General features: G+C 37.9%; 1 protein-coding gene across 2 annotated transcripts in view; it reads left to right on the forward strand.

Annotated features, from left to right (window-relative positions):
* Positions 1 to 16,403, forward strand: part of LOC128679895 (cell adhesion molecule Dscam2-like) — a 121,725-nt gene that overhangs the window by 99,109 nt on the left and 6,213 nt on the right. For both annotated transcript variants that reach the window (XM_053762403.1, XM_053762395.1), the window contains 21 exons: positions 5,622 to 5,775; positions 6,362 to 6,510; positions 7,865 to 7,955; positions 8,570 to 8,751; positions 8,835 to 8,980; positions 9,092 to 9,227; positions 9,414 to 9,533; positions 9,655 to 9,831; positions 10,180 to 10,324; positions 10,940 to 11,088; positions 11,269 to 11,479; positions 11,975 to 12,129; positions 12,241 to 12,311; positions 12,561 to 12,795; positions 13,103 to 13,230; positions 13,580 to 13,748; positions 14,070 to 14,196; positions 14,363 to 14,535; positions 14,951 to 15,133; positions 15,695 to 15,874; positions 16,184 to 16,372. In XM_053762403.1, the coding sequence (XP_053618378.1) occupies positions 5,622 to 5,775; positions 6,362 to 6,510; positions 7,865 to 7,955; positions 8,570 to 8,751; positions 8,835 to 8,980; positions 9,092 to 9,227; positions 9,414 to 9,533; positions 9,655 to 9,831; positions 10,180 to 10,324; positions 10,940 to 11,088; positions 11,269 to 11,479; positions 11,975 to 12,129; positions 12,241 to 12,311; positions 12,561 to 12,795; positions 13,103 to 13,230; positions 13,580 to 13,748; positions 14,070 to 14,196; positions 14,363 to 14,535; positions 14,951 to 15,133; positions 15,695 to 15,874; positions 16,184 to 16,372 (3,270 nt within the window). The remainder of the gene's footprint in view (positions 1 to 5,621; positions 5,776 to 6,361; positions 6,511 to 7,864; positions 7,956 to 8,569; positions 8,752 to 8,834; positions 8,981 to 9,091; positions 9,228 to 9,413; positions 9,534 to 9,654; positions 9,832 to 10,179; positions 10,325 to 10,939; positions 11,089 to 11,268; positions 11,480 to 11,974; positions 12,130 to 12,240; positions 12,312 to 12,560; positions 12,796 to 13,102; positions 13,231 to 13,579; positions 13,749 to 14,069; positions 14,197 to 14,362; positions 14,536 to 14,950; positions 15,134 to 15,694; positions 15,875 to 16,183; positions 16,373 to 16,403) is intronic.

Raw genomic sequence — 16,403 nt, forward strand, 5'->3', positions numbered from 1 at the left:
TTATATGAGGCGAAAGCGTTCAGTTTATAGATTTCGGGTCACGTTGTGGCTATAAAATATCAACCCACACAACTGATATATTCGCGCCATTACTAGAATCTAAATAAAACAATTTTAAATTCTCCATATTTGAAAACAAAAATTGAAATCAATACAAGAAACTGCATCCAGAGATATTAATAACCAAACAAAAATATCATATTTTAATATTTATTTACGATATTTTATGTAATAAAATTGCATAAAAGTATAATTAATTTATTAGTTCCTCTGGCAATCATTTATCTTCAGATCATAATCATAATAATATTACATTGTCATCTTATCGATTTACGTGAATGTGTAAAATTCAGTTCAAAATTATAAACGGCTTTGTAATTTACATGTTTTAACATGTAAATTACAAAGTTTGATTACAAAAGGACACAGAAACCACTGAAACTAATAAAACCTTGTAAAAAAGGTAACTTGCATGCAAAACAGGCTATAGCCGTGTCCCTTTAATTGATCCCCCGGGAACTAAGGGCCGGTCCCGATTTAATGAACCCGCTATGTTTGCGTAGGATTCCGATCGCAGAAATTGCGACCGAGCCGACCAAAACTGAAAACTGGACTCTTTTTAAAACGCCGCAATCCTTATCCTACGTCACTTGCGTTTTATTTTAGCCTTACTAAATCAAAGTGATTGAGTTATTACTCATGGTTGTGTGCACAAAATAAACTATAGCAAACAATGTGTGCCGTTCAGATGCAGTATAGTGAGTTAATGAAGAGTTTCCAACATATAGCAAGGCTAAATAAATCAACAGATAGGAAGAAAGTATAAAAATAAGAATAGAAGAGGCGTATCATATAAAATAACAAGTGATCAACAATTGAAAAAAAAACTTGACCAGACCTCGATGGCGCAGTGGTAAAGTGCTTGCCTCTGAACCGAGAGGTCCCGGGTTGGTCGGGTCATGATGGAAATGATCTTTTTCTTGGATGTTTATCTATATATGTATATGTTATAAAATATAGTATCGTTGAGTTAGTATCCCATAACACAAGTCTGGAACTTACTTTGGAGCTAGCTCAATCTGTGTGATTTATCCTTATATATTTATTTATTTAATGAAATAATAAAAAGTGAGTATTAGTAGTAACGATTGAAAAATTACCATTTTGAAAGTCAATATGAGCCGGCCGTTTTCCCAATAATGATCGCCACCGAAATTGAAACCCCGGCCCTTGGCGAATTGTTGTTGAGCATTATCGACGTGACGTCCCAAAGCAGGGCTTAAGTATTCCCTGAGACAATCAGAAAAGCTTCCGCTCTGTTAATCGGTAATCTTTGGGCTCATACTTGTTATGAAAAGGAGGAACTTTACAAATTCGGAAGTCCAGATTTCGTTAAGAGGATTATTTTAGAAAAATATGTATATACTTTACTACATTATACTTTTACTACATGATAATGTATTTTGTACTTGGTTAAAATTAAATTAGATATTATCTGGTATGCTACAAGTTGAATGAGATAATCATCTATACTATGATAATGAAGAGGAAAGCGTTTGTGAGTTTATATGTTTAAACTACCGAACTGATTTAAAAAATATTTCACCATTAGAAAGGTACATTATCCAAGTTTACTACAGGCTATATTTTATCTCAGAATTCCGACGGGAACGAAGCCCCGGGCTACATCTAGTATTGAAATAAATTTGTTTCACACAAATTTTCGTGCTTTCTTTTGGCTGTCAACTTTAAATTACTTTGAGGAATGGTACAGACCATTCCTCAAATATAGTAATTTTAGAGCTATAATTATTTTTACAGTTTGGGTCCGCAACTTATAGTTTACCGTTTTATCACGCAAAAACTACTAGATGATGCGGATTTGATGCGGTTTTCACAGTTATACCTATAGCGGATGGTCTATCTTAAAATCTGATACAGGTTTCCTTGCGATATATTGCTTAGAAGGAGAAGGAATAATAAGAAAACGCAGGCGAAGTCGCGGGCAAAAGAAGTTCAATAATATTTTACAGGATCATAAATGTATGTTAATAAATATTTCACATTACAAGGAAATGACACATAATGATTACAAATCACATTTCATAGCTGCAGAATCGAAGCGACACACTGATTATAATTCAATTCGAGTCAAATTTCATTCATCGTTTGTCGGTGAATTAGTGCACCCGCTGCGGTAACAGCAGCGCGGACGTTGATCGATGTCGGTTAGTACCAAACTGCATTTCCGAAAGGGGCCACGGCATTTCACAAGCTAAATTGTTAATTTGTGTTGAATCAAAATTTGAGAATGTCTTTTACAAAGTTATTATATCCGAAAAAGTATATCGGAGTTTTTTTTTACAGGGCTAGTGGTTTTGCTAAATTAAAAATTGTGGGACAAAATATATTGTATGTAGTTAGATAACATGAAAAATAATCACTTACATTGCACAAATACAAAATACGACTTCAGTTCTGATTAAAGTCATATTATTAAAGCTACAATCCTTGGATTTTCCCGCCTGGGATGAAATTAAGTTTTAAGCTGGCCGCACAATTCCCTTCATGATTGTTTCAATGTTACGCCGAGTCAACACGCTAAGAAGAAGGATGTAACATAACATGCGGTGATTCCCGGATGTAAGTAGATATACATGGAAAACGATCTAAATCGATCTCAACGTCACATCAGTCGAATCATCGGACTAAACCTTGGGACAACAGATACGTAGGGGTCAATTCAAGCAGCCGTTCCATTGCAAAGCTCGAATCAAAAGTAATATGTCAGTCTGTTATGCACTCAATAGACTTGTACAGTACATGACGCAACCATTAATTCTTCTTTTCTTTATTAATTTTTGATAATATAAATGCTATTCTTAATAAAATGGTCGCTAATTTTGCCCTGAATCCAAATCTTGTAGAACTTAAAGTTCCGATTGATCCTTAACAAAACTGTATATTTTGTTTAGCTACATAATCGAAGCGTATTTAAAAAAAACAGAGATTAGTACAGTATGTTTTCTCTTCTCATTACAACCGTAAGCAGCTTGAATGCAAACATGGATTTAGCAACGAGCCGCCAAGCCCGGGCTGACGGTGTAAGCTGGCACTGACTCCCGCCCTGTGCATGCACAATGTGTGATAAATTTCATGTCTTTGTGTTGTTTTTGTATTTCTTTTAGGATCTACTAATGTGTGAAAAATAATAACATATATAATACACGAGTTCAATTCGCATTAGTCCGACTTTTTAAAATAAGATTTAGTTAGATTTTCGGATTTCTTCAATCTCTTTGGCTGTTTTGATTTTTTTATGGTTTTGTATTATCATGATATGTTACAAATAGTATAAAATTATTTTAAAAAATTCAAAACGACGATAATTACTTTATTTAACCATAATTATTTTGCGTTCAATACATTTAATATTTGATTGAGCTGTTATATAGCGGCAATTATACAATCAACGCGGATGACACAGATAATAAATTAGCAGAACGGTGCGTCGTTTACATAAGAGTTAACGTTGCGAGCAGGCAGCGAGCCAAATGGAGTGTGGTACAATTCTGAAGCACAATCCTCGGTACCTATCTAGGTATCACCATTATCATAAAGGGATGATGTGTTTATGAACTAACATCCTCGACTACTCGACTGATGTTCAAAATTTTATTCCAATATTGCTATATGAGCAAATCTCCTGGATCGTAGTAACTATTTTCAACTTACAGCACGGGCCCCAATGTATTTCATTATAGCCATGTTACATATTGGAAAATCATCCTCATTCCTCTACGGTATATGGTATGAGTCATAATTTGCTATATCAGCATCTTATATAATGATTGCAGCTGTTTATTGAAAAAGTGATATGGAGACAAAATATGGCTCACATTGTAACCGCTTGCTCAATAATACGCCTGTACAACGTGCTCTGTATGTGAGAAATACGAGAGTATTCATATTAATTTATTTGTCAACTAAGTGTACAATTGATGGACTTAACATTATAAGTAATTCTAATGTACAAGAAAAAATAGAAACCATGAATATGTAACTGGAAATTTATAAAACTGTACAATAACCGCTAGTGTTCAGTATTTACACCAACATTCAGTATTTACACCAACACGACCATCTAGGTACCGACGCCATTGTATCATTTTTGTGGGGCTTAAACTCAGAGTAAGTAAATTTAATGTGAATAAATTTCATGGTGGTTATTTTGCTGTTATTTGATGTCGACTTATTTTCATGAAAACTGTTTTTGAAAATGGCTGCTGGAAAATGAATTTAAATATTTCTACTATCCATTTTATTATTTTGTTCGTATTTTTAACCTTATACTTCTAAATCATAAACAGTAGACTGTAGTTTTTTCATAAAGCCTTTTTTATCACTGAATAGAAGTGAATATATTATAAAGAAAAAACCGGCAAGTGCGAGTTGAACTCGAGAGTTCCGTAACGAGCCTTTTCATTTGATATATATGGCACTATAAGGTGCGCAAACCTTTATTTTTTTATTTCCTCATTTACGTCCGAAAATTATCCTTATTTATGAAAAATATTTATTTAATTTGCTCTTTGTGTAGGTCATAGGACATCTTACCACACACACACACACATCTTACCAAATTTCACCTGATTTGAGTTTGACTGAGCAAATTGGCTGTGACAGACGGATGTATAGTGTGATCCTATAAGGGTTCCGTTTTTTCATTTCCTTGGTGAATCCGTCCTTGGAGAAAAGGCTGTGGTGAAGTTTGTGCGCCGCTTCTTCTTCACCTGTGCTTTGAAGTTGGTAGTAGACTTAATTTAAGTAATTTTTTGACGTCAATAGATGATGTATATCATCCTAAACCACCTTTCAAGATAACAGAACAACTTTTCGACCATAAATAGGCACGATAGCCATTCGACCACAATTGCTAAACGACTAGAACATAAATCGAGCCCTTAACAAATGTGGCACTATACTTTCCACGTCATCTGTTTGCGGAAGTCCCGCTGATTGGATTCTGTTGTGACGCGTCTGATTCATCACGCGCGCTTATGACGTCATCAGTCACCGCGTCACGTGACAGTTATGTATCGTGCACTTTATTGGACAGCTATTTCAGCGTATTTGTGATGTGATCTTCGTGGTTGGTTTCATAGGTTTAGTTATTTAATCAAGTTTTATTAGATATGGTCCAGATACACCATCAGAACTGCCAACATCAACTTCATCACATAAAACCTGTGTAGATAAAAATCAAAACATTAACCTTGTTTTAACCAACAGTGGGATACAGAGATGTTATACCTTATTCTCTCAAAGGGCAGGTAAAACCAAAATTAGTGAAACCCCAAGGTCACTTTTAGCTGGTTAGGTTAAACTTAAACGAGATTCAGAAATAGTGACAAGTTGCTAGTACTCGTAAATCGTCTATACTTTCACAGTCTGCGTGGGTGTAGAAGCAGCTGGCACATTATATGTTTGTGTACCTATCACTCAGTGCTTCGATGCGTTTAAAACTATAATCACAAATGCAAGCAGGATGTAATCACAAATTCTACATTTAAAAAACGATTTCAAATTCTCTTATCTTCTGTATTTTTTTTCTGTGTCAGACACAGCACCAGAACTGCACTACACGTTCATAGAACAGGCGCTGCACCCGGGCCCAGCTCTGGCGCTCCACTGCGCCGCGGCCGGGTCACCCCACCCTCGGTTTACGTGGCTATTGGATGGCCAGCCTGTGGAAGAACATAACACTGCTCAAAGGTAATCTATGGACTATGATACCAACCTGTTTTTTTTTTGAGCTCTCTGGTTCTAGCTGGCAGTAAAAGTGCTTAAATGACGTGAAAGTCTTGTTCTTATACCGCAATATCAGTCAACAGCTTTGCTTCTTATGAAAGAAAACATCATGAGCAATTTCTAAAGTATGTGACATTTCCAAATAAAGTTTTATTATAAATATGTATATAAGTATATAAAAATGGCTTTTGCACACAACTTCGTATGTGAGTAAAAGTCCGTTTCCCGTGGGAATTTCAGGAAATCCCTTCTACAACCAAATTTCAGTTTTCTACGCCCAGTAGTTTTGGCTGTGCGTTGTCTGTTAGCCAGTCACTCAGTAATGCAAGAGTTTTATATATATATATTAACAGGAGGCATGTTTAAGACACTGGCAACATTTCCTTGCTGAATCCCGAGGCTGACCCGCTGAGAGAAATGTCTTGCTACCGCCGCGAGGCGCGTCGTCTTAAACATTAATTTGCATCAGAGCACCCATTGTTGCCATTGCAAAATCAAGTCTGAGTAATGTATATAAAATTGATATGACTTGGTTTTCTTATTTTTCAAGATCCATATCCCAGTTCATAAATTCAGCGGGGGACGTAGTCAGCTATCTGAATATCACATCGGTGCGGCCAGAAGACGGCGGCCGCTACTCGTGTCGCGCGCACAACTCGCGAGGAGTTGCTGAGCATTCCACCAGGCTCAACGTCTATGGTAGGTTCAAAGAACTGCCAAAGCTCCATAACTCAAACAACATCCTGTATTCCATATTTCTCGTCAGTACTGAATATTTCTTCTAATGTGAGAAAGCTCTTTTCGATACTGACATCCTGCACTGATATCAAACGGAGGTGTAATGGCCCGCATATTAAATATATTAAATATATTAAATTAAATATATTAAATTAAATATTAAATATTAAATTAAATATTAAATATATTAATTAAATATATTAAATATATTAGGACAAATCACACAGATTGAGCTAGCCCCAAAGTAAGTTCGAGACTTGTGTTATGGGATACTAACTCAACGATACTATATTTTTATAACATATACATATATAGATAAACATCCAAGACCCGGGCCAATCAGAAAAAGATCATTTTCCATCATGACCCGACCGGGGATCGAACCCGGGACCTCTCGGTTCAGTGACAAGAACTTTACCACTGCGCCACCGAGGTCGTCATACGTTGACGACATATCGTTTACTTTTATTTTGCCTTATCTTAACATGTGGACCTAATGCTAAAAGCACAACCTAACATGATAGCTTTTATTTATTTTCTCTCACAAAAGTTCACAGATAACAAATAGATATAATAATTTGACGAAATCAGGTAGAAAACCATTTCGTGAGAACCTAGTACTTGTACTAGGTTATAATTACTGTTATATTTATTGGTAAAAATAATTAAACATATACGAAGAACATGCAAATACTCACTGAGTAATTTTAGAAATACAAAAATACTAACAGATTCAATATAATAGAAACATAAATTTACAAACTAGCATTGTTCCTGTAACATGTTTAAGTATTTCGGAAGAGCTTACGGCTAAGTTATGGAACAATCTCCATGCTATTATGCAAATCTAGACAACTTACATAACGTGATGCAATTTCCTACTCGTAACACAATTTTAGTTTAATCCTTAGTCCGTGGTTTCGTATTAATGAAATCATATTCAGTTAAGTACTTGAAAAATTAAAATTGTTGTAATTTTCCGCTGAAAAAATGTATTTTCTCGCACATAAATAATAAATCAAGTAGGTAGCGGTGACCATTTTCTATCAGGTGTGTACAAAAATCAATCCTTTGACTTTTTGATTGTTCTTCATTTTGAATGGACGAAAGTTTTTTGATTAAAATGGTTACCATTTATCAAATTTTTCTCATTTTTCCATTACTCAGTCAGATATTCGATCAACCGTACCACGAAAAATTAATATTTTCCATGGTTACTTCTTTGATAAGTTGATTGCCCCTCCCTAAAACAACGTTATCGTCAATAAACTTTGTTTTAAATTGTTTGTAGGTATGTGTGTGTATGTCTGTCCAGGTCCGCCGTCAATCCGCAGCGTCGGGCCGGTGCGCGTGGTGGCCGGCGTCAACACCACCGTGCACTGCCCCTACTCCGGATTTCCAATCAGGTTGATGGAGGTGCATTTGCTTAGTAAATTATAAGTTTCTTTCTGTTCTGGTTTTTAGATTCGTTATTTTTAGTTTATTAATAACAGAACAGATAAACTGTTGTAAAATATATTCATGGTAACTAAGTGATTTCTAGTCTAATGTTAAAAAATAATAAAAACAATGTATATAACTTATTTGAATAAAAAGCCAGTATCAAACAATTTAAATTAGATCAGAACTCAAGTATTGTATTCAAGGGAATGAAACGAAAAGACGTCCAAAGACAGCATTAATGATATTAAATAGATATATAGTTATTTAAATCTCAATCAAAAAATGGTTAGTTATAACAGAATCTACAAAAAAAATCCGGTATACATGACTAGGAAAGCAATATATCACCATAATTATTTATTTTTTCTACCCTGATGTTTATTTGTTTATCTAGAATTTTATCATGACATGCATCCTTACAGAATTATTGTATTAAACATGTCTAGACTATGAAAGTTATCACCAAAAATGCATTCATTGAACAAATGAACATTTATTGTCAAAAATTAATCACCACAACACAAAATAATAATAACATGTAAATAAAAATCTTATCATACATTGCAATTGCTCACAGTGAAATCCGCTGGCAGCGTGGCGGACTCGACCTGGGTTCCTCCGGCGGCCGCGCCCTCACCGGCATCAACGGCGAACTTCTGCTTTGGCCGGCGGAGCCAACTGATGCTGGAGTGTACACGTGCAGGGTCACAGCGCCTTCGGGACAATACGTACAAAAGGACGTGCAAATCTTTGTTAGAAGTTAGTGTACCTTAACTCTTCGATCGCAGAGAATCGAGACACAATAAACAAATAAGTTTCAAAACAATTTCATAACGTTTTAGATCCACCCAGAATAGCTGGATTTGGGTTCCCGACAGACCTGGTGGAGGGCAGTTCTATACAAGTGCTATGCGGCATCACATCTGGAGACAAACCCGTTTATTTCTCATGGCTAAAAGACGGGCAACACATCCCATCAAGTTTACAGGTTAACACTATTATTTGCAATTTCTTATTTTAATGAGAACTGTGTCTAGTTAGCATCACACTCAAACTTTTATGTCGATTTAAAGATGATTAATTAATTTGTCTTTTGTAGGTCCAAGAGAAGTCCTTGGATGAGTTCAGTTTTCTTATATTCTCTCACGTGAGCTCAAAGCACAGTGGGGAGTACACTTGCGTTGCCAGCAATTCAGCTGCTGAGGTCAACCACACTGCGAGGTTGGCTGTCAAAGGTATGTTCCATGACCAATCTCTGTTTATTGTCTCTGTAATCTCTGTTAATAATCACAAAGGATTAAAATGAGACCAAGACACAAAGTTAGTTTACTATGTTTAGACTGCTAAGTTCTTCTTTGTGGGAGAATAAGTCCCAACTGTTAGTTGTATTATAATCAGAAATTTATTATTTCCTTTTTCAGTGGCACCTTCCTGGGTCTTCGAGCCGCAAGACGTGTCTGCTCTTTTGGGAACACAGATCTTAGTGAACTGTGCCACTAAAGGCTATCCTGAACCCAGGATTACTTGGCACAAAGGACATGGTAGGATTCGAATATGTGATGACTTTAATTTAATTTTACGATAGAAAATATCTACGTGTTCATTTAAATAAGATTTACTCTTCTTTCCATAATATTGATATACTCGTGAATCTATTCCCAGGTACTGGTATTAATGACTTCAGACCCGTGTCGCACCTGGACCTACAGTTCTCTGTTCTGGGCAATGGGTCCCTTAGTATCGCTCCGGCGGCCCATCATCACGAGGGGCAGTACATGTGTAGGGCTGAAAACGGCATTGGGAGAGGACTATCTAAGATCATTACCATTTCTGTTAATGGTAAGCTATTTAATCGAACTAATTGATTGACTTTAAGGATTTCATTATAAATGCTCATTGATAGATGTATTTATAATATTACTATGTTTTGAATGATTCCAATGAAACAACAAAAACATGCTGAAGAAAAACTATTCAAGAAAATTAACACAATAATGTAGATATCTTATTATCAAGTGATTTTGAACTTTAAAACACAATTAAGCTCTCGAAAACAAGAGAGAAATAAAGGCTAGAGTTGCTTGAACGAAGAAATGGCTTGACCATAACTAAATCTTGCTGGTGCAGTCTTTAATGATGATGAAACTAAAATCTTTAATAACCAAAAACATGAAATATCTATCCTAGAACCAGCCCACTTCGAGTTCTCCTCTCGCAACATGACAGTGAAGAGAACCGCCGCAGCGTCTCTGATGTGCGACGCTCGCGGCGACCCGCCCATACAGCTGCAGTGGACACACAACATGCAGCTCGTTGACTTGTCTACTTATAGGTAGATCATCATCGGTCTTTATTATCATATCGAGTGTGTTATTGCTAACACTGGTGTCAGATTTTATTCGTTAAGTTAAGTCGCCTGAAGGCATCTGACATAACTTTTACAGCTACTTACCTCCACCTAGGGGTAGTCGCATACACACTAGGGAAGTAAACTGTCAACCAGTGTGCAGGTTTCCTCACGATGTTTTGTCTTCACTGGAAGCAAGTGGTGATCTATGAAAACTATTATGAGTCAGATTGGTACACAAACTCATATGGCTTTGTGGTCAGTTGGTCTTGATAGTGCCGAAGTTGCTAACATGGGATCTTCTGTGCTGCAGTTCCCTGGCGGGCGAAGGTTCTTTCTTTCACCATGGCTCTCCACTTCTGTGTATTGCTTGCATTCTTGGTGCATTAGACTATAGATGAATGGGTCACAGTATTGATAGTATATAAATGTTTAAAAGGATAGATAATTAGAAAGTTAGACTGTGGTAAAAATTCGTCTTCTTTAGCATGAGTTTGTACTTTACTTTCAACTCTCTTTTAGTAACAACTTTATTATTCATCAGATTACGTTGGCAGCGAATTATACCTCTTTAGTACCAAGTTTCAATTATTTTTTCAGGGTATCAGTGAAAGAGCAGCGATCTGAAAGCGGTATGAGTTCGCAACTCAATATAGCACACGCGGAGCGTCGAGACTCAGGTGTGTACCGGTGCCGCGCGGAGAACTCGTACGGGAGGGACGAGCTGCTGATATACTTGGCTGTGCAGGGTAAGTTGACTTTAATATCGGTGATTTTCAATAGCTTTACTATAAGTACCCTAAGTGAACTGGAAGAGCACTACCCATTCTTTTCAACACACAAAAAGTTAATATTGTTTTTTTGGAAACAGAGATTGATATTAAAAATGTGAGGTATTTTCCAGCAGTTTTATTTATAATCTTCATCAGAGTTTCCCGAATCACCTCGCGGCCTCCACGTCTCCCGTCACGAGGCCCGCGGCTCCACCATCTCCTGGCAGAAAGGTTACGATGGCAATGCTCGCGTGCGATTGTACCGGTTGCAGTATAGAGTGGTGGGAGACAGAGAGAGACATAGAGAGGGGGATGATTGGAGCGACGCTCCTGTGAGGGATGTGCCGGCTGACAGGGTTATTGAGAGGTGAGGATTTTATCTTAATTTAATTTGAAACTCGTGAAGGTTGCTCCAAACCTTGACTTCTTAGAGAATAACAGACTCTTTATCTTCTGCAGGAATAATGGTAAATACTTCCTTCTTTAGTTTTCCACATTGGCCCAAGGAGGCACTAGGAGGCATGGAGTCTCCACTCAAGACTCCTACACGAAACAAATGCTGATACCCTTTCTTAGGCCTTTATCTTCGATATATATATATGTAAAGTTATTTTTATTTTAAACTAGCTGATGCCCGCGACTTCGTTCGCGTGGCCGAAAAATTTTTGGCAAGAAGTCAAAATTATTAGGGAAATTTAACTGTACAGATAATGCGTAACGATACCTAAGAGAAGATGCTCATCAGACTGAAAACTATATTTTCTATACTTTATCTGGACCATTATGACTCTTCTTCAGGTGTTCCGGATCTTAGAGTTTTAAATCTCAAAAGAAAATGCTCATCAAACTGAACAATTTTCAGACATGAGTCAACAGACCCGAGCGCAGATGTATTACTAGAGTACAATGTGGAAGGTCTACGACCTGCCACTGCATATGCTTTGCGACTAGCAGCTGTGAATGCTATCGGAGACAGCGAGTATTCTGATTCTATCATCGTACAAACTTTGGAAGAAGGTACCTTTAATTTAAGTTTTTTTTTATTAACTTGATATCATTTAGACGTTGACATTGTGTAAAATGTGACGTCATAAATTAACGACATTTCTTTGTCTGCATCTATTTTAGCACCATCAGAGCCTCCACATAATGTCCAAGTTCAAGCCACTGCTCCTGGAGAATTATTGGTAAAATGGCAGGTCAGTTTTTATTATATTATTGTATCATAATCGATATCTATTTTATATCAAATCCAATTAGAACTATAAGTATATACGAGTACAACATAATATAGAATATATGTTTTAAATAAAAACAAGAAATAGTCTTTCTTTCTTAACTAATTCATCATAATATGAAACCACCATTAGACATTTTCCAAAATAAAGCCTGTTGATTGATAATTTCTTAGTTGACAGATGTTATTGAAATAATATTTTCTATTTCAGCCCCCGCCTCAAGAAACCTGGAACGGTGAGCTTCTCGGCTACGTAGTGACTTGGCGTGAAGCTGGCTCTGCTGAAAACAGTACCCAAGCGCTTACAGCTCACGGTTGGGGCGCGACTCAAGCGCTGTTAGCCGCTTTACGAGCCCACGCCCATTATGAAGTTAGAGTAAAGGCATTTAATGCTGTTGGAGCTGGTCCTCCTTGTACACCTTTGACTGCGACTACGCTTGAGAATGGTAAATATGATGATAATTCTATAACTGCAGTTAATAGCACTGAGAACAGAAACAGAGCTCAGGGTTTTTCGATACTTTAAAAGCTTATGCTATGTATGCACTAGAATATGTCATTCATGCTATACGCGCATGTGTTTGACAAAGTTATATAGGTACCTTTATTGTTGTTGAAGTTTTTGACAGCTATTAATTTCGAGAAAACTAATGTTACTATTTCCGTGTTACTATATTTCTATAATGACATTTAATGGTATTCCTATGATCATTTCATTGACTGTCTCAATCGACAATGTATGTTGATTTCCAGTACCCGAAGCGCCTCCCGAGCGCGTCCGCTGCGAGCCGATCTCCTCGCAGTCGCTGCGCGTGTGGTGGGAGCCGCCGCCGCCGGCCACCAGGGGCGGCGTGTTGCTGGGCTATGAGTTGTTGTATGAGGTTAGTTTCATATTTGTCTCTTACGTCCAATTTTTTTTCTACTACATTCTTTGCTAGGATAATAAAGCTACAACGTTGTCCTACAGTTCCATTCACATTTATTGACCGTAAAAAAATTAGATTTAGAAAATGGTTGAAAACGGAAAGGAAAAGGTTGTAAGTTAATTATATAAAAATACAGAATCAGCATTTCCATACTGTGCATAGCATCAATGCTTGTCTATACTAATATTATAAATACATATAATACAAATTCTCCCTGTCTGTCATACCTTTGGGCCGATTTGATGAATTTTGGAACATATGCTAACGACCCGAGTAGAGCTAGTCTCTCCATCGCTGGTTTCAGGTGGCTGATGACCTGGAAAGCCAGACAGAGTCTCGTCGCGCGGGCGGGCCGGAGAGCGTCGTGGGCGGGCTGCGGCGCGCCGCCAACTACTCGCTGGCGGTCCGCGCGCGCACCGCCGCCGGGCCCGGGCCCGCCTCCGCGCCCGTCTACTGCGCCACCAGCGAAGACAGTACGTGCTGCGGTATCCATTCATTCATATGACGATCTCCGTGGTGTAGTGTTCACCACACCTGTCTGCTATGTGTGTGCGTAGTGCGATTTGCTATATTTATATCGCACCATCTGATCGATTCGCAGTGAGATGCAGCTAACCAAGCACAGGTCATTCTGGCAAATATTTGTACATGTGGTCACAATAAATACTTGTGTGCAGTTCTGGGTGTTAAATTATTTGCTACATCATATACGTCACAGTCTTAGTTTATGTTTATTTACTTATAATAGGTACTTTTAATTTTACAATTTGTATAAAAAATAATGTTTATTATAGTACCAGGACCTCCAGCTGATGTGAAAGCCCTGGCCAACTCCGAAGACTCAGTGATAGTCAGCTGGCTAAGCCCGATTCAAAAGAATGGGAAGATCAAACACTACACAGTTTACAATAGGCCACAAAGGTAGGTTACATTTTATATTAAACTAGAATATATGAACATACATGTAATATAAGTTTCACCTGAAAATGTATCCCATAGTGGTACTTTCTTTCAAGAGAGTGGGGTATTTTATCATAAATATCATTATTTTTCAAACAACAAGCAAATATAACTACCATCTCGACAGGACAGGACAGCACTCTCAGCAAACAGTGCAACACAAGGACGATGAAGACGAGTACCATTTGGCAGTGCGAGGACTGTCGGAGCACCAGGTGTACGAGTTCTGGGTGACCGCCGCCACTGCCTCGGGGGAAGGGGAGATGAGTGCTATTGTGGCCAAGAAACCCACTGCTAGAGGTAAGACCTACTGAGGAGATATTTCAGATGGAGAGCATTATACCATATTAGAGGAAAATGTTAAGAAACCAACTGCTATAGAATTCAACAGTTATAATAAATGCAGTGGTCAGATTTATAATTTTGATGTTATACTATTTGAAATTTGACGGGATTTATAATGAAACCATAGTGTAGATAATAGTGAAAGAATGCCATATAAGTTAAATAATCTAATGTTTTTGAGGGATTTCGATGTAATAGCGTTATATTCGGGACACGAACCTCAAGATTCTTACACAGCGTAAATATATTAAAAAAGCCATAAAAACAGACCACGTTCAAAGTGTTTTAGTTGTTTGACATAGTTCACAGCTGAATATGCACCATAAAACATCCAGCATAATAGCATATTATGAACTACATTTTGTTTCAGCTCCAGCCATGTTAGCTTCCTTCAGCCGCCGCATCCAAGCCGCGTCCGGTTCCCGTGTCCGGCTGCCGTGCGCGGCGGCCGGCTCGCCCGCGCCGCTGCGGATATGGGGCCGCCGGAGACCCGCGCCGCCCGTACACGCTGACAATAGATTCCTTCTAGACGCACAATACCTAGTCATTCTCAGTGAGTATACAATTTATTCAGGTTGAGATTATATCTATCGATGATGTCGTCAAGTATATACTATGCGTGCCAATGGTCTGACAACTATGGATGCCGTCGCGTCCGAACAACGTGGCCACGAAAAAGTAGGAAAGCGGACTGAGGAAGAATCCGAGAAAATTTTCAGATGAGACAGAGGTTAGTAAATACCCAATTGAAATCCAATCCTTTCGAGAATTTGGTTCGATAATTTGAAGAAATGATTTACGAAATCATTCTAAATTACCTCAAATTTCTGGAAATTAAGTTGATCTTGTAATGGAACAAGAAGCTTATTTTACCATTAGTAAAATTATTAATTTTACTAATGTTCTTAGTTGTAATACTATTATTCCATTCATAATCTATGACTACGATTCGTTACATAACAGCTTTGAAACTTTGTAGTAAGTTAAGCAATCTTTTCTAATTTGAGTTCTGTCTATTCATTTGGCAAGTCAGACAGGCTTATAATAATAAGCCTGTCTAGTTAGAAAATAAATGTTATATGTATATCCCCTGTGTATATCTAAATATTTCCAGGTTTAGACCGCAGTCTATCGGACAACTACACGTGTACGGTCCGGAACCCATACGGCTCAGACCGCGGCAACTTCGAGGTGGTGGCGCTGTCCGCGCCGGCGCGGCCGCGGCTGCGGCTCACCGCGGCCGCGCCTTCACGATTGCACCTCTCGTGGGATGCCGTCGCTGGATCTATACATAGTACGTGGTTTTGAAGTTGGTGGTTTGAAGCTTTGTGCCAGTAGAGAACTTCCATCCCACTAATAATAAAAAGGAAAAAGTTTGTGATTATGTTTGTTACTTCTTCACGCTCAAAGCCCTCGGAATTTTTTTTATTAACATTGAGGTATTATTGTGGTAGCTGGAATCTTAGATTAACGCATCGGGTATTTTTTTATCTTAAAGTTCGCGATTTCCGTAAGATTTGGTTAAAAAGTATGACGGTCAATGGCGCTTTATAAAGTAGATAAAACCTAAGCTAATGGTTATTAAGATTGATTCTCTTTCTAGGCTATATGGTGGAGCACTGCAGAGCCGAATCCGGTCTCTGGACGTCGACACGGTTGCCGAGTGAGTCTCGCTCACATGTGCTAGAGCGGTTGTCTTGTGGCACATCGTATCGAGTGCGACTCATAGCTAACAATGCGGTCGGTGCTTCTCCCCCAAGTGATGAGCTTCTTGTGTCTACGAAAGGAGGGCGTAAGTACTTTTGTATTATATTTGATTGCGT

Source organism: Plodia interpunctella, chromosome 2 (genome assembly GCF_027563975.2).
Source record: "Plodia interpunctella isolate USDA-ARS_2022_Savannah chromosome 2, ilPloInte3.2, whole genome shotgun sequence".
In the NCBI taxonomy this organism is placed as follows: domain Eukaryota; kingdom Metazoa; phylum Arthropoda; class Insecta; order Lepidoptera; family Pyralidae; genus Plodia; species Plodia interpunctella.